The 23,374-nt window shown below is 40.1% G+C and overlaps 1 protein-coding gene across 8 annotated transcripts in view; it reads left to right on the forward strand.

Annotated features, from left to right (window-relative positions):
• tnk2b (tyrosine kinase, non-receptor, 2b) overlaps positions 1–8,501 on the forward strand; it is a 259,122-nt gene extending 250,621 nt beyond the window's left edge. For all 8 annotated transcript variants that reach the window (XM_041216325.1, XM_041216316.1, XM_041216342.1 and 5 more), the window contains one exon: positions 4,210–8,501. In XM_041216325.1, coding sequence (XP_041072259.1) covers positions 4,210–4,216 — 7 coding nt within the window. In that variant the 3' untranslated portion in view covers positions 4,217–8,501. The remainder of the gene's footprint in view (positions 1–4,209) is intronic.
• Positions 8,502–23,374: the final 14,873 nt, after the last annotated feature.

The raw sequence follows: 23,374 nt of genomic DNA on the forward strand, positions 1-23,374 counted from the left end.
TTCTTTGCTGCTAATTATATTCTGTCTAATCTTTTAACCTGCCACTAACCTTCACAGAATTGTATGCATTTTCTTTCAATTTAGCACTATCTTTAACTTCCCTAGTTAGCCACATCCTTCACTTAGAGCCTTTCTTTCTCACTGGAATGTATCTTTGCTGAATATTACAAAAATATCTCCTTGGAATGTCTGCCACTGCATCTCCACTGACTTATCTCTTAACCTACTTTCCTCGTTCACATTAGCCAGCTCTGCCTTCATATCCTCATAATTACCCTTATTTAAGTTCAAAACACTAGTGTTAAACTCACTCTTCTATCCCTCAAAGTGAACGTGAAATTCAATCACAGTTTCTGGGAGTAATTTGGGAGACACAGCAAAAATTTATCCTAAGGAAGAAGAAGCATACTAAAGGGAGGACAAGGCAACCATGGCTGACAAGGGAAGTCAAGGACAGCATAAAAGCTAAAGAGAAAGCATATGATACAGTGAAGAGCAGTGGGAAACCAGGGGATTAGGAGGCCTACAAAGACCAACAGAGGACAACGAGAAAAGAACTAAGGAGGGAGAAGATTAAATATGAGGGTAAACTAGCCAGTAATATAAAAGAAGATTGCAAGAGTTTTTTTAGATATATAAAGGGTAAGAGAGAGGCAAAAGTGGACGTTGGGCCGCTGGAAAATGACGCTGGAGAAGTGGTAGTGGGGAACAAAAAAATGGCGGAGTAACTGAATAGGTACTTTGCGTCAGTCTTCACAGTGGAAGACACGAGTGACATCCTCAAAGTTCAAGAGAGTTGGGGGGCAGAGGTGAGTATGGTGGCCATTACCAAGGAGAAGGTGCTAGGAAAACTGAAAGGTCTGAAGGTGGATAAATCACCTGGACCAGATGGATTACACCCCAGAGTTCTGAAGGAGATAGCTGAAGAGATAGTGGAGGCGTTAGTGGTGATCTTTCAGGAATCACTGGAGTCAGGGAGGGTCCCAGAGGACTGGAAAATCGCTAATGTAACCTCCCTGTTTAAGAAGAGAGTGAGGCAAAAGACGGGAAATTACAGGCCAATTAGCTTGACCTCGGTTGTTGGTAGGATTTTAGAGCCCATTATTAAGGATGAGATTTCAGAATACTTGGAATTGCATGGTAAAATCGGGCAATGTCAGCATGGTTTCATCAAGGGGAGGTCATGCCTGACAAATCTGTTAGAATTCCTTGAGGAGGTAACGAGTAGGTTAGACAAAGGAGAGCCAATGGATGTTATCTACTTGGACTTCCAGAAGGCCTTTGACAAGGTGCTGCACAGGAGGCTGCTCAGTAAGATAAGAGCCTGTGGTGTTAGAGGCAAGGTACTAGCGTGGATAGAAGATTGGCTGTCTGGCAAGAGGCAGAGTGTGGGGATAAGGGGGTCCTTCTCAGGATGGCGGCTGTTGACTAGTGGAGTTCCACAAGGGTCAGTGTTGGGACCACAACTTTTCACTTTATACATTAATGATCTAGATGAAGGAACTGAGGGTATCCTGGCTAAGTTTGCAGATGATACAAAGATAGGCGAGGGACAGGTAGTACTGAGGAGGCAGGGAGGCTGCAGAAGGATTTGGACAGGTTAGGAGAATGGGCAAAGAAGTGGCAGATGGAATACAATATGGGGAAATGTGAGGTCGTGCACTTTGGTAGGAAGAATAGAGGCATAGACTGTTTTCTAAATGGGGAGAGAATTCAGAAATCTGGAGTGCAAAGGGACTTGGGAGTCCTAGTCCAGGATTCTCTTAAGGTTAACTTGCAGGTTGAGTCGATAGTTAGGAAGGCAAATGCAATGTTGGAATTTATTTTGAGAGGACTAGAATATAAAAGCAGGGATGTGCTGCTGAGGCTTTATAAGGCTCTGGTCAGACCACATTTAGAATATTGTGAGCAATTTTGGGCCCTGTATCTCAGGAAGGATGTGCTGGCCCTGGAGAGGGTCCAGAGGAGGTTCACGAGAATGATCCCAGGAATGAAAGACTTAACATATGAGGAATGTTTGAGGACTCTGGGTCTATACTCGATGGAGTTTAGAAGGATGAGAGGGGATCTAATTGAAACTTACAGAATACTGAAAGGCCTGGATAGAGTGGACGTGGGAAAAATGTTTCCAGTAGTAGGAGAGACTAGGACCCGAGGGCACAGCCTCAGAGTAAAGGGAAGACCTTTTAGAACACAGATGAGGAGAAACTTCTTTAGCCAGAGAGTGGTGAATCTATGGAATTCATTGCAACAGAAGGCTGTGGAGGCCAGGTCATTGAGTGTATTTCAGGTCATTGAGTGTATTTAAGACCGAGATAGATAGGTTCTTGATTGATAAGCGGATCAAAGGTTACAGGGAGAAGGCGGGAGAATGGGGTTGAGAAACTTATCAGCCATGATTGAATGGTGGAGTGGACTCGATGGGCCAAATGGCCTAACTTCTGCTCCTTTGTCTTATGGTCTTATGTTATGATCACTGCGACCTAGGGACCCTTTATTATGAGCTCATTTAAACCTGTCTTGTTGCACATTACCAGATCTAGAATAGTCTACTCTCTGGTTGGTTCTAGCCTGTGCTGCTCATAGAAGTTGTCCCAGAAACACTCTGTGAACTCATCAGGTCATTTCTTTCTATTGTACTAACATCATCTTTAATTAACACCCTTACCTTTCCCTAACTTCCAGTCCTTCCAAAATGTCATCTAACCTTGAATATTCAGGTCCCAGCCTTTGTCATCTTGCAGCCAGGTCTCTGTCGTGGCTATCAGATCATACATATTTATTTCTATTTGAGCTGTCAAATCACCTGTTTTGTTATGAGTACTACATGCATTCAGATACAGAGCCTTTAACTCTGGGTTTTTACTATTTGTTGCAAAACCTCTGGCCTTATTTGCTCGTGCACTCTTATGTTTATACGCTCAGTTCCTTCCTGCCACTCTCTGATTATTACTTCTCTTGTTGCTAACTTGCTCTCCTGCCTTGTCTTCTCACTTTAATTGATCGCCTCTTCTCACACTTGATCCCTTGCCCCCACTACTGTCTTAGTTATAAGACTTGCCAGAATACTGGGCCTGTCATGGTTCCCAACGGTACAACTCCTAGTTTCCCCAGTACTGGTGCCAATGGCCTATGAACTGAAACCCATTTCTCCCATACCAGTCTTTGAGTCACACATTCAACTCCCTAAATTATTTACCCTCTACTAATTTGCCCGTGGCTCTGGTAACAATCCAGAGATTATCACCTTTGAGGCTCTGCTTTTTAATTTAGCCCCTAGCTGCTCATACTTTCTAAGCAGAACCTCTTCCCTAGCCTTACCTATGTCGATGGTACCTTTGTGAACCACGTCCACTGGATCCACCCCCTCCCACTGCAAGTTTCTCTCTAACACAGAGTAGAAGTTCTACACCTTGGCAGTGGGCAAGCAACACAGCCTTCTGGACTCTCAATCTTGGCTGCAGAGAACTGTGTCTTACCCCAACTCTACTGTATCCCACTACCACTGCATTCCTATTTACTCCCCCTGCTTGGATGGCCTCATGTACCATGATATCATGGTCAGCTTGCTCATCCACCCTGCAGCTCCCATTCTCATCCATAGTGATTGCAAGTACCTCAAACCTGTTGGACAGTTTCAAAGGCCAAGGTCCTCCACTTCTACCTTCTGTGTCGCCATACCTGCCTCACTCACAATTACACCTGACTGTTGACCAAATCAGAACACTCTATTCTAAGAGGGGTGACTTCCTCCTGGAACAAAGTGCCCAGGTAACTTGCCCCCTCCCTGATTCATTGCAGTGTCTGCAGCTCGGCCTCCAGCTCTATGACTCTAAGCCAAAGCTCCTTGAGCCACAGACACTTACTACAGAGCTTACACAACGTAATGCTGCAGTTAGGGTTCTATGCCCACTGCAGTGCTATTTTTGGAGTAGGGATGTAATACTATGACTAGTGAGCAAATGTCCCATTAAACTTCATGTTTCACCCAAGGTTATTATTCTCCACACTTTTTGTAAATCCAGAAATGCAGATAGATTATTAAAGCTCATTTAGTTGCATTTTCTGACATTAAGCCAGTCTTGTCAGTTATAATGAAAAAATGTCAGAACCTTTAAATGAAACAGTGATTTAGTATGCGATGTCTACACAACTGAGAAAAATCAAAGTGTCCACAAGACAAACTAACTTTTTTTTGTTGACCTACAGACGATGATTACCTTCTCAATAGAAGAAAGAACTCAAGACATTACTGGTGTTTTGTCCCAGTACCTTTCTTACCTTGCAGGGATGGCAAAATATTCTACCTACATATTCCAGACAGCATTTTCTCCAGAATAAAATTTTCGAAGCAAAGAATATCAAATGACTGTCACTAACTCACTCTTGCACTACCTGTGCATTGTGGTGCTACTGGGAAGTGGGAGTCAGCTTCTGAATTGACAGTATTCTTCAAAAGCAGCAGGTTATTTGTTTTGTTCTTGGTGAAAATATTTGTAATTTTATAGCATAATCCAACAGTCTGCTGTATATAAATATATATATATAAATATATAATATAAATTTTACTTGACAACTTGTTGACAGTAGATTACAGTTTTGTTTATATTTTTCATTGAATTTGTCATATTGGATGTTCTAATAATTATTTAATTTGCTTTCCTAAAAGACAGTTGAATGGTTCAGTTTAATGTTCTAGATTTCCTATCAAGGTAAAGTTTATCCATCTTAGATTCATTCAGGAGATGCAGTCTTTTAAAAGCCATCGGCACTAGTTTACTGAAAGAAAGTTTGTATTAAGCTAGTCGTGCTAAATCTGTTAACGTATTTCTCTTCTTCATTATGCTTAATTGCCTCTTCCTCCTTGCTGCTGTGTTGAACAAACCTGTAAATTGGAACAGTGGATTTCAGACCTCTCATAATTACAGTACAGTTTTGGGTTTGTTCACTATCCCCATCAGTAGAAGGGCAACAGCCTGAATTTTTCAGTTCATAATCTTATGTTCTATGGTTCCTCGATAACTGTAAATTCTCGGCTAAATTCTAATGACTTCGATCAGTTCACTCGGTGCAGCATTGGTGCTCCCTTATGGCAGGAAAAGCCAGAGATATACCAGTAAAACTTGGCAGTCAGTGTGGAGAAGTCTGTACTGCACTTTACTGTCCTGCCCCCTGCCTCCCCCTCCAGCTCAAGATACCAACAGAGCCTTGGAGAACATTAGGGAGCGTAGATTAAATTTTGGAGGTAGTCGATTTTAGCTGTATTGCAAATAAAGAGGGAAGTGATAATATGACAAAATCATAAATTCGGTTTAATTATGAAAAATGAGTAGCTGCATTAGGGGAGAAACCTGGCTCAAGTTGACAAACATTAATTAAAGAAAATCAGATCCATATGTATTCTTTTTACTTAGGCATAATGTACCTTTTGTGGTGTTGCACAGGCACTCTAATATAATGCAGATCAAATCTGCATAACACTGAGCAAAACTTCTCTAGACTCCTCCCTGACTGTAATACCTTTCAGTTTTATTAAATCAGTTACCCCACCTTCCATACAGATTAAGTGGTTTATTGAAATCAGTTTATAGCTGCTTTGTTATTAAAGGGCCGTGTTCTCATTCTTGGTTTTCTGTTTGACCTTGAACTGAGTTTCTGATTCCATATCACAAAGCCTCCCTACTTCCAGCTTTGTAACATAGCCTGCTTCAGCCCTTCAGATGCAGAAACGCTTATCCATGCTTTTATTACCTCCAGGCTCGACTATTTCAATGCTTTCCTCTGGTCTTGCACCCTCCGTAAACTTTAGTTCATTTTAAAACTTTGCTGCCTGTAGCATGCTCTGCGCCAACTCTCATTCACCCCTTCCCCTGTTCTCAATGATCTACATCGACTTTCAGTCCTTCCTCCTTGTACCGTTGTGTTTCAAAGGATTCCTTTCACTTAATAGGCTGGCAATCCTTTCTCCCTGCCCTTGGTTTAATTTCAGTCTAAAATTGAAAAAGTGGCCTTGTACCACAAATCCAAATTGTGATTAGTGCTGAGCAAAACATCTTGGCAACCTTTATAAATGTCAAAAGGCAATTGTTCCAGTGTGAAATTTTCCTGATGTTTAAATTTGTTATCAGTCTAGTTCACAAGTGTGCATTGCAGGTGCAGCGTAACTAGTTTATAAACTTAGGATCTTCACCCTTCAGAAACTATAAAAACAATTTAGCTTGTAGATCAATAGTTCCTGTTTTTAACATAGTGCAGGTAGAAAGTTGGGTGGCCCAGTTCAGTTGCTTTTTTAAGGTGTGCTGTTGTCTAGCTGAGACACAGGGTGGACTAGAAACAAACTTCTGCTGAGTTTATATTCCAAATCTAGCTCCATCCTCAAGCAGGAGGGTGGAGGAGCGATGTTTTAATCCCGCTACAGTTTGCCCTTTAATTGGGAGAGCAGATTGAGCAATGTAGATTTCAGCCCAGAAACTCAACTCAATCTAATTTGCATATTCTGCAAGCATGAATAAACCTATATTATAGTTTGTGTTGACGATGTGAAACTAACCATGTAGAGCCTGTTAGAATTAAGGATTCAAGCTGTGAACTGTGTGGCATTCTGTTCTTCTTGAGAACACCAAAACATTTCTGTATTGGAATCAAAACTAGAGCAAGCTTATAGCCTTTTATATTCTAAGATAAAGTTAATTAAAATATGTTCTACAGTTCTGCATGTTTTGATAATTCTACCTCTTAGTAGAATTACCTCATGCTTCTTGTTGCCGTTAACAACGTGCAGCAAGTCATTTTTCTAACTATTCTGTGAAAAGAAAGCTACATTTTGAAAGTGGGAAAAGGTCTTGCCTTGTTCAAAGGGTTACTAAATCAGGACAAAGGATGGCTGAGGAATCAATATTTGCTTCATTTACTAATTAATCTTCAATTGTGTAGAAGTGATTCCACAGTCCCGGCAAGGTACCATGACCAAAGGCAGTGTGGATCAGCGAATCGGGTCAAGACATCACACAGGCACCCCTTATAATGCTTTCCCTACCATCAATTTCCCATTTGGTGGTCCCTGTCATTGCACTTCTTGCTCCATCCCAGGAGGTCAGGGCAGGACAGTTCTTGATCTCTAACTTTTTTTGTCACAATCACAAGTATTTTTGGCTAATCAAATAACCACCCACCCCAGATTAAATAGTCTCCTGCACAGTATAGTGCCTGTTTGAGAACTTAAAAAAAATCAAATCGACCAAGTTTGTTTGCATTCTGCAATTAAAGTCTTTGACTGTCAGCACAATAATGCCAGAGCTTCTAAAATACCCTCCTCTGTGTCCAGATTTAAGACTTCTTACCCAACAGTCTAAGTAGTGTGAATGAGCATATGCACTTCAATGAGTTTTATTCCTCCCCCCCAATTAAGCTGGACCTGATAATACCCAACAGAAGTGGCACTGGAAAATGATAGCATTGGTCAGCTCTGGGCCTAAAAACTGCTACCGAGTGTCATGATCAGAAGAGTGCTGAATCATTTGGGAAATGACCTATGTAAATGAGTTACAGAGAAACTGTTACTGTAATGAACTCGGAATGGGTTTTAAAGCAGAAAAACCAGCAAAGACGAAATTTAGTAACATGGTGTATAGATGTTGTGTTGGTGCCGGGATTTCTGAGAAACTGAATACTGCACATTTGTATAAAGTTTATTTTTCAATCTGTTTTGTAGAAGCTTGGTTGTTGCATGTCTTGTGATCAACATTGCTTGGATTGCAACATTGTCATAATGCTACATTTGAGAAAAAAATGTTAGTGTTAACTCAGGTCTTGTTGGATCCTTGCAAAAAAGAACTTGTGTACACAGTACTGAAACCTGAGGTAATTCCCTCTGTAATATAAGAACTGTTTTGATGTTATCCTTTGAATTCCTTGAATATTTGTAAAGACAGTACGATTAATGATCGATCGGTCTGTACAATTTCACTGTAGCATCCATCAAAATGAAACTAACGCTCACAATTAAGAAGAGGGCATTAGTGCATTGCTGCTATGTTTCTCCCATTCCACTTTCTCTTTGGATTGCATTTTTCACTGGTGTTTAAGGAGCATTTTCTTGAAAAAAAGGGTACAATTGGCCATGTTGGACATGATACCGACACCCAGACAGCAGTAATAAATATAATCATATAACAATACCTATAACGTTCGTATAGAAATACAAAACTTTCCTTGTATAGGCACTGGTATTTCAACAATAAAAGTGCTAATGGTATTGCTATGGCTTTCCCCTTACCCAGTACTGATGATGGAATATCAACCATATCAGGAACCATCAGGAGAAAGTGATGTGTGCAGGGAAGGGGAGAAAATAATTTATTGCTGCAGAGCAAAACCGTTCATTTGCTTTAGCTGGTCCAAAGAATTTATAATATGGCGAGAAACACAATAGCATGTTGAAAGCATTGTACAAATTGTGTTGTTTTCATAAAATAAAAAGTTACATTTATTTCTGAAATAAAGTTATTATATGGGTTCTTTTTTATTTACATTGAAATATATTCCTTAAACCTATTTTCTGTTCAAACCTGAGTAAGGACATATCATTTGCAATTGCTTATGTACAATTACAAATATTAGAAGCATTAAACATTTATTCAGATGTGTTCCAGCTGATTTTATATGGACCAAATGGGCCAGAATTCTAAAATTAATATTTGTATGACAGATGTCCTTCAGGTGTGAAGTTAAACCAAAATTATGCTGCCTTGTACCAGTGGCTTGGGTGGATTTGCTTGGTTGTCAGTTGCCGTTAGCCCACTGGAAGTGGTGTTAGAGCCATTGTTTTTTTTTTACTTTTTCATAAATGATCAAGATGTAGGTGTTAGAGGAGTGGTCTTAAGTTAAGGGATGATACGAAAATTTGGGCATGCATTAGGACTGTGGAGCAGATCAAATTATCAGACACCAGAATTAATATAAATAGTGCGTGAAGAGCTAACAGTAAAATAGAAGGTTTGAAATATTTGGAAAAAATGATGTACTAGTCAACACGCAGGAAGGAGTGGTCAAGCCTGAGGTATTTTAAGCTAAATTTTTATTAGGTAATGTCACCCCATTTTTTAAGAAGGTTGGAAGAGAAACCCAGGAAATCAAAGACCTCTTAGTTTAACATCTGCTGTGAGGAAGTTACTAGAATTTGTTGTTGGGGACAAATATGAACTGACCGACAGCCAGCATGGACTTGTAAAGGGTAAAACATGTCCAACTATTCTGGTTGAATTTTTTTTTGAGGAGATCACTAACATAGGAGATAAAGGATGTCTATGGATACTGTTTATATGGGCAAGGTGGTGCCCAATAAGGTTCCAAGTGAAAGATGGATTGGAGGCAATATATTTAAGTAGTTTGTAAATTGGCTATGAGGTAGGAGAGAGAGAGGGGGTGTGATTTGTGACGCCCCTTCCACCCCCTACCACTTTGGGAATCTGTACTGGGGTCTCAGGTTTTCACTATGTTTATCAGAGATTTGGATGAAGGATAAGAAAGCTATATAACCAGGTTTGCTGATGGCACTATGTTAGGTGGTAGAGATGTGATAATGGGAGCAGAAGATTGAAAAGGGACATTGACAGATTGAGAGTGTGAAGAATGGAGTTCAGCGTAGAGAAAGCACAAGCAATCCCCCTTGAGCCTAAGAAGGGTAGATCAAAATATTTTTCACATGGTGGGAAGTCAGAAACTGTAGATATGCAGAGAGATTTGGAGGATCTGTTGAGTTTTGATTAACATTAACTTTGCAGTAAATTGCGTGGGTCTTTCTTAGCTTCCCCTCAGTGGATCATCTAATTTCTGCACTTGTTTGTCTATTTTTTTCCTTGTAGTTACAGAAAGTGGGGAGTGAGTAATTCTCCTTTCTTCTCTCCTAACAAGAAATTAGGCAGCAGGCCTGCCAATTAAACCAGCTTCCATCCCTTCCAAGTCTCTGTTGATTTGAAATGAATGGGGTTGACCCGATAATCTTAGGATCAAAAATGTGCATTTAACACAGAAATGGGATCAAGTGTAGACCATATAGCCCATCGAGCCTGCTTCACCATTCAGTATGATTATGGCTGAATTTGGGCTTCAACTCCATTTTCCCACCTGCACCCCATATCCTTTATTTCCCTGAGAGGCCAAAAATCTGTTTATTCCAGCCTTACATATATCCAGTGATGGAACATCCACAATCCTCTGGAGAATTCCAAGTATTCGCAACCTTTCTTCTCATCTCAGTCCTAAATGATTGGCCCTTTATCCTGAGACTGTGCCCCGATGTTGTCAAACAGAATTCCCCTTTAGTAAAACTTGTTCCAATGATACTATGCTTTCTAAGTGCATTGTTACAACTTCCTTGATAATAGATTCCAGCATTTTCTCAACAACTGATATTAGGCTAACTGGACTTAAGTTCATTGTTTTCTCTCTCCCTCCTTTCTTGAAAAGTGGTGTTACGTTTGTCAACTTCCAATCTAATGGAACTGTTCCTGAATCTAAAGAATTTTGGGAAATCACATCCAGCACATCCACTATCTCTGCAGCTATCTCTTTTCAAACCCTAGAGTGTAGACCAGTGCTTCCCAAACCCTTTTTCCAATGGGACCCCAATTCGAGGCTTCGAAATTGCTGGAACCCCTCCAGTGGAAGTTGAGAGAGTGGGGCGGGGTGAGGGGAAGTGTTGTTAATCTTCACATAATTTTAAAACCTTTCCATTTCAGTTGGTGGTCTTCAGCAGGAATCAGGCCTTGAGCATCAGCCATTTAGCCCACCATTTAATAAGCACGAGGATTTAGAGGGGCCTTGCAGTTGGTAATATTCAGTCGGAACTCTGCAGCAGCCATCAGCTCCTAGGGATATGTTGGAATTTAGTCCCTTAAGTTTCTCCAATAGCTTTTTCTCTGTTGGTATTAATTTCCTTTAATTCCTCACTCTTTTTGGCCCCTAGGTTACCTTCTGTTTCTGGTATGAAAGTTGTGTCTTCTACTGTGAAGACAGGTTCAAAATATTTGTTCAATGCATCTGCCATCACCTCATTTCCCCATGATAATTTCTCCTGTCTGTGCTTCTAAGGGAGCAGTGTTTACTTTAACTAGTTTCTTCCTTTTCTATACTTATAAAAGCTCTTACAAGCTGTTTTTATATTTCTGGTTAGTTTATGCTCATATTTTATTTCTCCCCTTTAATGAATTTTTTGTTGGCCCTCTGCTAGTTTCAAAAACACTCCCAATCCTCGTTTTTTTTCTACTGTTTTTTCGACATTGTATGCCTCTTTTTAAAAATCTAATACTGTCCTTAACTTCTTGAGTGAGCAGGGATGGGTCTTTCATGCTGAGGTTTTGTTCTTCAATGGAATGTATTTTTGTTGAACATTTTGAATTTTTCTTTAAGTGTTTCCCACTGTTCATTTACCTCCATACCATTTAGCCTCTTTACCCAATTAACCTTAGCTAGTTCTCCCCTCATACCTATATAATTGGTTTTGTTTAGATTAAAGCTTCTTGTTTGCGATTGGAGTATGAGTATGTCACTTTCAAACTTAACATGGAATTTAATTTGAGTACCACCACTGGTGAGTATACTAATTCGTTTATATCAGTCAATAGTGTTGGGTAGATAAGATATGACAGTAGGGCAGTAAAATGCCATTTTAATTAGATTCAATCCTAGGGATCTAGATATGTAAACTACATTCTTCTGCACGTGGATTTTGTAATGCTCTATAGTTCTACCCAGGTGCGTTACAGATAGTCCTTTCTGCAGGAGTCAGCCGCTTCATAGCTGGAATGATAACTGCACCTGGCCCTCGATACTCACCCAGCTCTCACCTGTGGTTCCACTTAGCTGCTTATGCATGGCAGCAGCCACACCCCAATAACTGCATTGGTTTGCAGGCCAAATCAGGTGAAGGTGGTGTGTGTCCACATGTGAGGAAGAGTGCCAATCTCCAACCCACCCTTTTTAAGTTGCACGAAAAAAGGTTGCCTTGACAAACGTAACAGAGAAAATGGTATTCCTTTACTGGTACTGAAAGCATCATAGCACAGCTATGTGGACGGCTGTAAAGTTTGGCATGGGTGCAGAAGTTGCTGCAGGTCATCCATTGCAGTCAGCCACACCTCCACTCATCTTGACTTGGCAAGTCACTGGGAAGATGTGCAAGGTTGAGAGAGAGGAGCTGGCCAAGCGCAATCCATCTCCACTCTAATCAATGCACATCTTACATACTCCTTCACACACATCCTGTTATATCCCAAAATGCACTCCTTTAGTATTCACCCACACAATACAGTATGTTATGGGCAAGACAAAAATAAGAAACAGCAGGAAATCTACTTAGCTTCTTGGAACATACGAACCCTACTTAACAAAGACAACAGCTCCCAACCCCAGTCCAGAACTGCTCTGGTTGACAGGGAGCTAATAAGATACAATATTGACATTTCTGTACTAAGTGAACCCTGCCTAGCAGAGGAGGGCCAGCTAACAGAGCTATCAGCCGGCTACACATTCTTCTGGATAAGCAAGCTAGTGGGTGAGAGGCAAGTATCGGCTTTGCTATTAAATCTGATGTTGCAAAAAGTTTGGATACTCTTCCTAGGGACGTAAATGATCCTCATGATTCTACACCTACCTCTTGTGAATAACAAGAATGTGACGATCATCAGTGTATACACTCAAACAATGACTAGACCTGAGGCTATCGGAGACAAATTCCATGAAGATCTGGACAAAGGTATTGCAAGTACTCTGCAGGAGGACAAGCTCATTGTGATGGGGCCCTTCATTGCAAGGGCTTACCAAGAGGCTTGAGATGGGGTCCTGGCGAATGAAAGTGTAGGGAAAGCCAGCAGTGGCAAGTTTCTTCTGAGTCTTTAAATTCACTGGAATATGTCAATCGTGAACACCATCTTTAGACAGATGACAAAGTGCAAAAGCACTTGGATGCACCCAAGACTTTATATAAAAGCAAAACATGGAAACAAAAACAGAAAATACTGGAAAAACTCAGTAGACCTAACAGCATCTGTGGAGAGAAAAACAGAGTTAACATTTCGAATCCGTATGATTCTTCTTCAGAGCTAAAGAGAAGTAAAATGTGATGAAATTTATACTGTTTAAGGGGGGTGGGGCAGGTGAAGCTGGATAGAAGGTCAGCAATAAGTGGGGGCAAAGGAGGGATTGACAAAGATGTCAAGAACAAAAGGACAAAGGGGGTGTTCTTGGTAGTAGTAAGGGCTAAAGGAGGTGCTGATAGTGGCATTAGGGTAAGAAGGCAGAATGTGATAAAAGCAGGACAAGGGTAAGCACTCTGAAAAGAACAACATGAACAAGTGATAGATGGCCCTTTGGGGGTTAGGTGAGGGGACAGTGGTGGGGGGAAAAGATTGAAAATAGGATAAAAGGTGAGGATAAAACGAATGAAAATAAAAATGAGTGGATAAAAATAAAAATGAATATTGAAAAAAGGGACAAAAAGGGGTGAGGATAGAGGAGAGAGTTCATGTCTGAACTCAATGTTAAGTCCAGAAGGCTGTAAAGTACCTAATCGGAAGATGAGGTGCTGTTCCTCCAGTTTCTGTTGGGCTTCACTGGAACATTGCAGCAGGCCACTCTGAAAATGTTCTTTTCAGAGTTCTTACCCTTGTTCTGCTATTATCACATTCTGCTCTCTAACCTTAATGCCACTATCGGCACCTCCTTTAGCCCTTACCACTACCATTAACACCCCTTTGTCCTTCTGTTCATGACATCTCTGTCAATTTCTCCTTTGCCCCCACCTATCACTGGTCTTCTGTCCAGCTTCACCTGCTCCAACCCCCTTAAACAGTATAAATTTCATCACATTTTACTTCTCTTTAGCTCTGAAGAAGAGTAGGATGGGACTTTATTGTGCAAGACCTTTGATACAGTAAATAGAGAGGCCTGGAGGAAAGTCTTAGCCCAACATGGATGTCCTGATAGAGCTGTCGATCTGATAGAGCAGTTTCATGATGGAATGTTGGCTGACTGTGGTGAATACACTGACCGCTTTAGGGTAACAAGTGGTATGAAGCAGGGCTGTGTCATGACCCCTGTGCTCTTCAGTATTTTTTTTGTTCTATTGCTTTTTGGGGATTTGATGGAAATGTTGATGGAATATATATACAATTCAGAACAATTAGTAATCTTCTCAACCTGAGATGACTGAAATCCTCAGCTAAGGTATCAGATGATGATGCAGGAATTGCTGGTGCCAATGACTATGCCCTCATGTCACATTGTATGACCTTGAAAGGATCATGGACTATTTTTCGCAAGTGCTGACAACTATAGACTAACCATTAGCTTAAGAAAGACAGAGATGCTCTACCAAGCACCACCAAATTCTGGCTAATTCCCTACCTACTAGAACTATCAATGTACAACCCTATAGGTAACTTCACCTATCTTGGAAGCATAATCTCCAGAAATTTCTGCAATGACAGCGAGGTGGCAAATAGAATTGCCAGAGAAAGCTCAGCATTTGCACTTTTACACAAGAGGAGGAAAGGAGGTATCAAATTTACAATCTCCACCACAGAGGGTTGGCTGCCCAGGTTTTCGCATTTGGGCTAGTCTGAAAACTTGCTGCTACAGAACTTGCTGTGTAGAAAGCTGTGGTGATACCTACCCCACCCCCATATACCTGTGAGATATGGACTACCTACTCCAGATACATTAAGCAATTGAACATGTTCCACACAAGATGCCTTTGGAACTTCATGGGCATGAATTGGGAGGACAAAGTGCCCAGTACTGAGGTACTTCAAAAGACAGAAACATTTGGAATTGAAGCACTCATCAGAGCCCAGCTCAGATGAAGAGTGCATGCAATACATATTACTGATGATAAAATCCCTAAAATAGTCATGTATTCACAACTTAAACTTGGACAGTGTTTGCGAGGTAGGCTGAAGCTTAAGGTTCAAGAACTCATTGAAGTTGAACCTCAGGATATATGGCATGTCCACCACTGGGAGAAAAACGTGCAAAAAGGAACTACATGCGGAACAATCTCAAGTAGTGGCGTTGTTTCCTTTGAACAGTAAAGAATACAGCAAAGGACAAAAGGTAACTCGAAAGATCAGGTCGTCCTAACATTATCTGATAAATCATCCTTGCTCGCACAGTGGAAAGCCATGCAGGTCTGCAGTCAGGCTCCACAGTCACATTAGAATGCACAACAGAAGACTCTAGACACACAGGAAATGCTCATCTACGAAAACGCAGGGAAATCGACGATGACAAGTAATCCATTCATTAGCCTTTGATTAAACTTAATTATTTTATTCAGATGTTTGACATATAAATCTGGTATAGAAATAAATTTGGTATAGAATTTATTGTATAAAAATATGGATAACATTTAAATGATTTGTTTTCAAATACATTAAATGAACAACTTCTCCAATACCTTCGTGAAAATAAATTCCATTCTTCTTTGTTAAATAAAATCTCATGCTTTAACATTATCTTATTTTTCACAAAGATTAAAGTGCTAATATATTAAATGTACATAAGATTTGATTACATGCTCATAGGAAATAATTTTATGCAACATTGCTAAATAAAATTGTAAAATATTGCTGATTTGGACTAAATAACTGAAAAGTAAGGTAAGTTTTTAATAATCACAAGTATGTAAATTTGGTGCATCATTTCCTTTCTATTAGTGTGTCATTTTGAGCAAAATACTGACACTTCATTGAATTCCTCAGCGCTATGGGTTAGTAGGATCCATTTTCAATGATCTTTTTATCAGTTTTCTAAACAAGAGAATATATGGTTTAAGTATAATTGATACAAAACTTGCAGTCTTATTGTAGCATTAGAGGAGATCCTGTGCTCCTAAGAAGTACAGTCAGAGAAGAGGGCACATTGTTGTAGCCCTATCCCCAACTGTCCTTTATTTGAGTGTGGAATCAGGGAGTTACCCAATACAGTGCTGAGTCTAGAGTTTTCTGTCCTTTTTCTATAAAAATAACGTAACAATACTTTGAGTTAGATTAATCAAATATTCAATAGCTAAGTTGGTGCATATATCCAAGAGTGGAGATTACATTTTATCTGATTTCTATAAAAAAAAGGATAAGCAGGCAAAACAGCTAAAGATAGTACAATTTGACAGCAAGTGCAAAAGAACTGGATTAAGGTGCAAGGACACAAACGAATGAACAACCCGAATAACATTTTCCTTTTTTCAGCATTTGAAGTGCTTCGATTTAATTAAATCTAAGCTAATAATACCTACTTGTCAAGTACAACCAATATTTATGGAAAGGACTAATTAATCTCCCGTTGTTTTGTATATGCTGAGGCTGGACTGCTTTTAAAAGGTAAATGAAATAGAGAATCTGATAGACAGCTCTCATGATGGCATGCAAAGATTGCAAATGAAAAATCTGAGGGAACTTAACACCATGATGGTCCTCATGGAAACATTCTTTCCAACTTTTTATTTATTCTTGGGATCTGGATGATGCTGACAAGCATCATGTATTGATACTATGTTATATTATTTCATATATTAATATTATGTATTAACAAAGCCATCAGATCCCCATCCTCAAGGAAAGCTTCAGGCACAGACAGGATCCCAGGACAGGAAAAATTTACAAATTGGGGGAACCCCAGCTAGCCATCAAATATATTATATTATACTATATAAGCTGCCAATGATGCCCTGGAAGTTGCCAGTGATGTCCTGGGAAAACAGATGGCTGATCAATATGACAGGAGAAATTTCTATAAACCATTATATTACATAATATAATACATAATATCAATATACAACATACCATATTGGCATGGATAGAAGATTGTCTGGCAGGCAGAAAACAGTATGCATAAATGGGTCGTTTTTCTGATTGGCAGGATGTGATGACTGGAGCCCCACAGGGGTTTGTACTGGGGCCTCAATTTTTTGTGATTTACATCAATGACTTAGATGAGGGGAGTGAAGATATAGTAGCTAAATTTGCAAATAACACAAAGAAAAGTAGGAAAGTATATTGTGAAGAGGACATGAGGTTGCAGATGGATATGGTTAGGTTGAGTGAGTGGGCAAAGATCTGGCAGATGGAGTTTAATGTGGGAAAATGTGAAGTTGTTCACTTTGGCAGGAAGGACAAAAAAGCAGAGTATTACTTAAATGAAGAACAGCTGCCTAATTCTGAGGTGCAGCGGGATCTAGGTGTTCTAGTACATAGCTCACAAAAAGTTAGTAAACAGGTACAGCAAATAATTAAGAAGGCTAATAGAATGCTACCCTTTATTATGAAAGGGATTGAACTTAAAATTAAGGTATGATCCAGTTATACAGGGCATTGGTGAGACTGCACCTCGAATAGTGTGTGCAGTTTTGGTCTCCTTATTTAAGGAAGGATGTAAATGCATTGGAGGCGGCTCAAAGGAGGTTTACTAGATTGATACCTGGAATGAGTGGCTTGTCTTATGAGGAAAGGTTGGACAGACTGGGGCTTGTTTTCCCTGGAGTTTAGAAGAGTGAGGGATGATTTGATTGAAATATACAAGATCCTGAACAGCCTTGACAAGGTGGACATTGAAAGGATGTTTCTTCTTGTGGGTGAGTCCAGAACTAGGAGGCACTGTTTTAAAATTAGGGCTTGCCCTTTTAGGACAGAGATGAGGAGAATTTCTTTCTCTCTGAGGGTTGTGCAACTTTGGAATTCTCTGCCGCAGAAGGTTGTGGAGGCAGGGCCATTGAATATTTTTAAGGCAGAGATAGATAGGTTCTTGTTAGGCAAGGGAATCAAAGGTTATCAGGGTTGGTTGGGAATGTGGGAATCGAAACACAAGAAGATCAGCCATGATCTTATTGAATGGCAGAGCAGTCTCAAGGGGCAGTAATCAGAACAGTGCAAACAAGAAAGAGTAGTATGAAGGTATGGACCATAAATATGTAGCAAAAGCAGTAATAATGGGAGCAGGAAGCCCAAGGACAGTGACAGAACTGTGGAGCAGCATGAGGACATCAGCACCAGGGAGAATGGAGTTTGAGCAGTTGGACCAGTGGTACCAAAGCAACATTGGAGCACTAAATGATCGGGGATGAATGCCCATGTTTTCTTTTAGGAGCTCCAGTGACACGTGAGAAAAAATAATGAAAATTTTCTCTATATTTATTATTAAAATACTAAAAGAAATAAACCTATAGAATAATTGATAAACAGTTAACAGGTCATCTTAAATGCAAACTGGAAAGAACAGAAAAATGATGGAGAAAGTTTGGATTGAAAGGGAAGAAATACTCTGCAACCAGAGCTTGGAATTATCGTCAGATATAGTAATTAGTAAATCAATTTAAAATGGTTGGGCATTGTTAGAATAAGGTTATATGTTGATATCGACACAAGAAAAATGGATGCAGATGAAGAGTTAATAGAGACAGAGAGAGGGAAGCATGGCAAGCACAGGTGAGAGCAGAGTCTAATGAGATTACAGAGAAAGATTATTAAGCTGTGAGTGGATAGTTTGGATATGTGAACATGTGGGTGAATGCTGATGCCAAAGAAAGCCAAAGGGAATCTCTAATATTGATAAAGAAATGAAAAAATAATAGGCTATCTCAGAATCACAGAGGATATTAGGCTCCATTCAAGCTACAACAATAGTATAAATGTAGCTTGACTCTGAGGTCAAGGTCAGGGTCTGACTCTGGCACTGGAGTGAAGTCAACTCACATTTGGGCCTTAGATCATTCATGGTTGTAAGGTTGTGACTATAATACTTACACTACCATGTATTCAGCTGTGTATGGTATCTTCCATAATTTTCCTCACTTCCTGCACTATAAGAAAGAAAATTTACATTTAATCTGCAAATGTCCTTGAACAGTGTTACACGCTTCATACCACATTTATTCACAGTCATGTATTTCTCCCAGGAGCCATGAATGGGAATTTTAACTTATTCCATTACAGAGCTGGTTGAACAATATGTCCACAGCAACTTACTGAAAAACAGTGTCTCATGGCACTGGAACCGTATAACTAATTATTCATCAAGATAATTAGTATACGATTTGAGGATGCAATTCTGTATCTTAATTTTCTAAGGGGTTAATAAGAACATAAGAAATAGGAGTACAGGTCGGCCATGCCTTAAGATATTCTACTTAAGTTCCACCTTCTTACACCATTCCCAAGTCCCGGATTTCCTGAGTATCCAAAAATATTTTAATCTCTGTCTTGCATGCACTCAATGATTGAGCATCATAAGCCCTCTTGAGTCAGGAAATTCAAAAGATTCACAGCCTATGAGTTAAGAACATTCTCATCTCTAAATAGCCAATCCTTATTCTGAGATTGTGACCCTGTGCAGTAGATTCCACAGCCAGGGAAAACAGCCTCTCCATGTCTACCTTTTGTTTCAATGAGATCATCTCTCATTCTTCTAAACTCTTGGGAATAGAGGCCTAGTCTACTCAATCTTTCCTCACAGGACAATCCCCTCATCCCAAGAAACAATTCAGTGAATCTTCATTGCACTCCCTCAAAGGCATTATATCCTTCCTTCAGTAAGGAGACCAAAGCTGTATATATACTCTAGATGCAGTTTCATCAATGCCCTATATAAATGCAATACGATTTCTTTACTCTTCTATTCCAATCCTTTTAGAATAAAGGCTAACATACCATTTGCTTTCCTAATTGTTTGTTACACCCACATGTTAACTTGCTATGATTTGTGTATAAGGACACTAGGCCCCTCTGAATGCCAACATTTCCCACTCTGTCATTTTTTAAAAATCTTTTTTTTATTTTGCCTACGAAAGTGGATAACTTCATACTTCTCCACATTATATTCCATCTGCCATGTTCTTGCCGACTCACTTAACCAGTCTATATTTTTTTGCAGAGAAAAAAAAAACAAGAAACTGCGGATGCTGGAAATCCAAAACAAAAACAGAATTACCTGGAAAAACTCAGCAGGTCTGGCAGCATCGGCGGAGAAGAAAAGAGTTGACGTTTCGAGTCCTCATGACCCTTCGACAGAACTAGGTGAATCCCAGGAAGGGTTGAAATATAAGCTGGTTTAAGGGGTGGGGGGGTGGGGGGTGGAGAGGAAGAGAAGTGGAGGGGGGTGGTGTGGTTGTAGGCAAAAGCAGTGATAGAAGCAGATCATCAAAAGATGTCACAGACGGCAGAACAAAAGAACACATAGGTGTCGAAGTTGGTGATATTATCTAAACGAATGTGCTAATTAAGAATGGATGGTAGGGCACTCAAGGTATAGCTCTAGTGGGGGTGGGGGGAGCTCACCAATATCACCAACTTCGACACCTATGTGCTCTTTTGTTCTGCCGTCTGTGACATCTTTTGATGATCTGCTTCTATCACTGCTTTTGCCTACAACCACACCACCCCCTTCCACTTCTCTCCCTCTCCACAACCCCCCCCCCAAACCAGCTTATATTTCAACCCTTCCTGGGATTCCCCTAGTTCTGTCGAAGGGTCATGAGGACTCGAAACGTCAACTCTTTTCTTCTCCGCCGATGCTGCCAGACCTGCTGAGTTTTTCCAGGTAATTTTGTTTATATTTTTTTGCAGTCTCTTTGATTCTCTTCACAGCTTACTTTCCCACCTAGCTTTGTAATGTCAGCAAACCTGGATACATTACATTCAGTCCCTCAGCTAAGTCATTTGTTATAAATTGTAAATAGCTGAGACACTAGCACTGATCTTTGTGGTACCCCACTAGTTACAGTCTGTCAGCTTGAAAATGATTGTTTGTTCCTATTTAATTTTGCATCCATTAACCGATCTTATATTACCCCCAAATCCATGAGCCTTCCTATTGTAGAACAACTTATTGTGTGACAGTGTTCTGACTACTTTTTGAAAATCCAAATGTAATATATCCACTGATTCCTCCTTGTCTATCCCAGCTGGTTACAACCTCAAAACTCAGATTTGTCAAACACCAGTTTCTTTTCATAAATGCAAATGCCTCGTTATCATGACCCTGAAGTTAAATTCTAGTATTTTCCCTATTATTGATGTCAACCTAACTGGCCTGATAGTTCCCTGTTTTCTCTCTCCCATCTTTCTTGAATAGTGTGAGGTTATGTTTACCACCTTACAATCATTTTAAGATCCAGGGAATTCTGGAAGATCAAAGTCAGTGCATCTGTTATCTCAGCAGCCACCTCTTTTACAACCTTAAGATGCATGCTATCAGGTCCCAGGGAATTTGTGGTGTTGTAGTCCCATTAATCTCTCTAGTACTATTTCTTTATTAATACTAATTTATTTAAATTCCTTATTCTCAACTTCCCGCTACTTTAGTAGAAATTTTTTTGTGTGTGTTTTCTACTGTGAAGACAGGTAAAAATGTTTGTTTAAAGTCTCTATCATCTCCTTGTAATTAATTTCTCCTGTCTCTGCCCGCATTTACTTTTGCTAATTTCTTTTTCTCACATACCTAAAGAAGCATTTATAATCAGTTTTTATGTCTCTTGCTAGTTTACTTTCATGTTCTATTTCTGACTCTTTATCAATTTCTTGGTTATCCTTTGCTTATTTCTAAAATCCTCCCAAATCTTGGGGTTCAAATGCCTCTGTGTGCTGCTCAGCACATTTGTTAACTTGTGTGTCAGATTCCTGTATGTACTATTTTAATGGAGTTAGTCTGTCTATTGTCGTAAGGTGTTGGTTACAGTTTAGTAGGTCTGAAGAAGTTTCGTAGTTATATGTAGGTTAACTATAAGTCTTTATTGGCTCTTAGAACTGTTTACAAATATACAGTAAAAGGTATAAGCTAGGAGCTATCTTCATGCTTGCTGGTACACACTGCTCTGTCCAACACTAGACTGACCCTGGGTGTGAATCATGTGGTCTCTTACATCATTATGTGGGCGGTACTGTTCTCAGTTGAACATTAATCCTACATGTGCCAGATCCTTATACTACATCCATCATCTACAGGGCACAAGCTAGGAGTGTGATAGAATACTCTCCACTTGATTGGATGAATGCAACTACAATAACATGCAACCTCAACACCATCTAGGACAAAGCAGCCCACTTGATCAGCATCCCATCCACAACCTTAAACTCCACGCTTTCTACCACCAACACACAGTGGCAACAGTGTGTACCATGTAAAAGATGCACTAGAGCAACTTGCCAAGGCTTCGTTGACAATACGTTCCAAACCCACAACCTCTACCACCTAGAAAGACAAGGGCAGCAGATGCATGGGAACACCACCACCAGCAAGTTCTCCGCCGACTCTCACACTATCTTAACTTGGAACTATATTGCCATTCTTTCAGTATTGCTGGATTGAAATCCTGGAAAAGCACCTTGGGTATACCTATGCCAAATGGACAGCACCAGTTGAAGAAGATGTCTCACCACCACCTTCTCAAATAGGGATGGGAAACAAATGCTGGCCTTGCTGGTGACATCCATATCCCAAGAACAAATAAAAGAAACACTTAAAATGTACAAGGTGTTAATCAATGTGCTCAAAATAGAGCCCTGATGAAATCCAATCCCTGGAAGTAAATGTTCAGACACTTAATGCTACAAAGAAAATCCAAAAGCTGAAATTAAAGCATAGATCATATTCTCTTGTAGCAATTATGACAAATTTTCTGCCACAGGCAGAACTCATAGCCTAAATTTTCCGCTTGCTTTACACATATAGGCTTGGACCAAGAAATTGAGAGAGTGCCGATAATGTTGGCTGTCTTTTTTTTATTTGTTGTTGGGATGTGAGCATTGCTGGCAAGACCCGTATTTATTGCCCATCCCTAATGGCCCTTGAGGAGTTGGTGGTGATCTGTTGCTGTCTATGTGGCATAGGTACACCACAGTGTTTTTTCTCTGTAGCAGTTTGATATTGAGTAGCTTGCTAGGCCTTTTCAAAGGAGAGTTAAGAGTCAACCACATTGCTGTAGACCTGGAGTCAAGTCTAGGCCAGACTGGGTAAGGATGGCAGATTCTGCATCAACCTTGATTGAAACTTATAAGACACTGAGGGGTCTTGACAGGGTGATGTGGAAAGGATGCTTCCTCTGGTGGGAGAATCTAGAACTGGGCTCATTGTTTAAAAATAAGGGGTCGCCCATTTAAAACACAGATGAGGAAATTTTTTTCTCTGAGGGTCACGAGTCTTTGGAACTCTCTTCCTCAAAAGGCGGTGGAAGCAGTGTTTGAATATCTTTGAGACGGGGTATATAGATTCTTGATAAACAAGGGGATGAAAGGTTATTGGGGTAGGCAGGAAAGTGGAGTTGAGGTTACAATCAGATCAGCCATGATCTTATTGAATAGCAGAGCAGGCTTGAGGGGCCTACTCCTGT

The sequence above is a fragment of the Carcharodon carcharias genome, chromosome 2, assembly GCF_017639515.1.
Source record: "Carcharodon carcharias isolate sCarCar2 chromosome 2, sCarCar2.pri, whole genome shotgun sequence".
In the NCBI taxonomy this organism is placed as follows: domain Eukaryota; kingdom Metazoa; phylum Chordata; class Chondrichthyes; order Lamniformes; family Lamnidae; genus Carcharodon; species Carcharodon carcharias.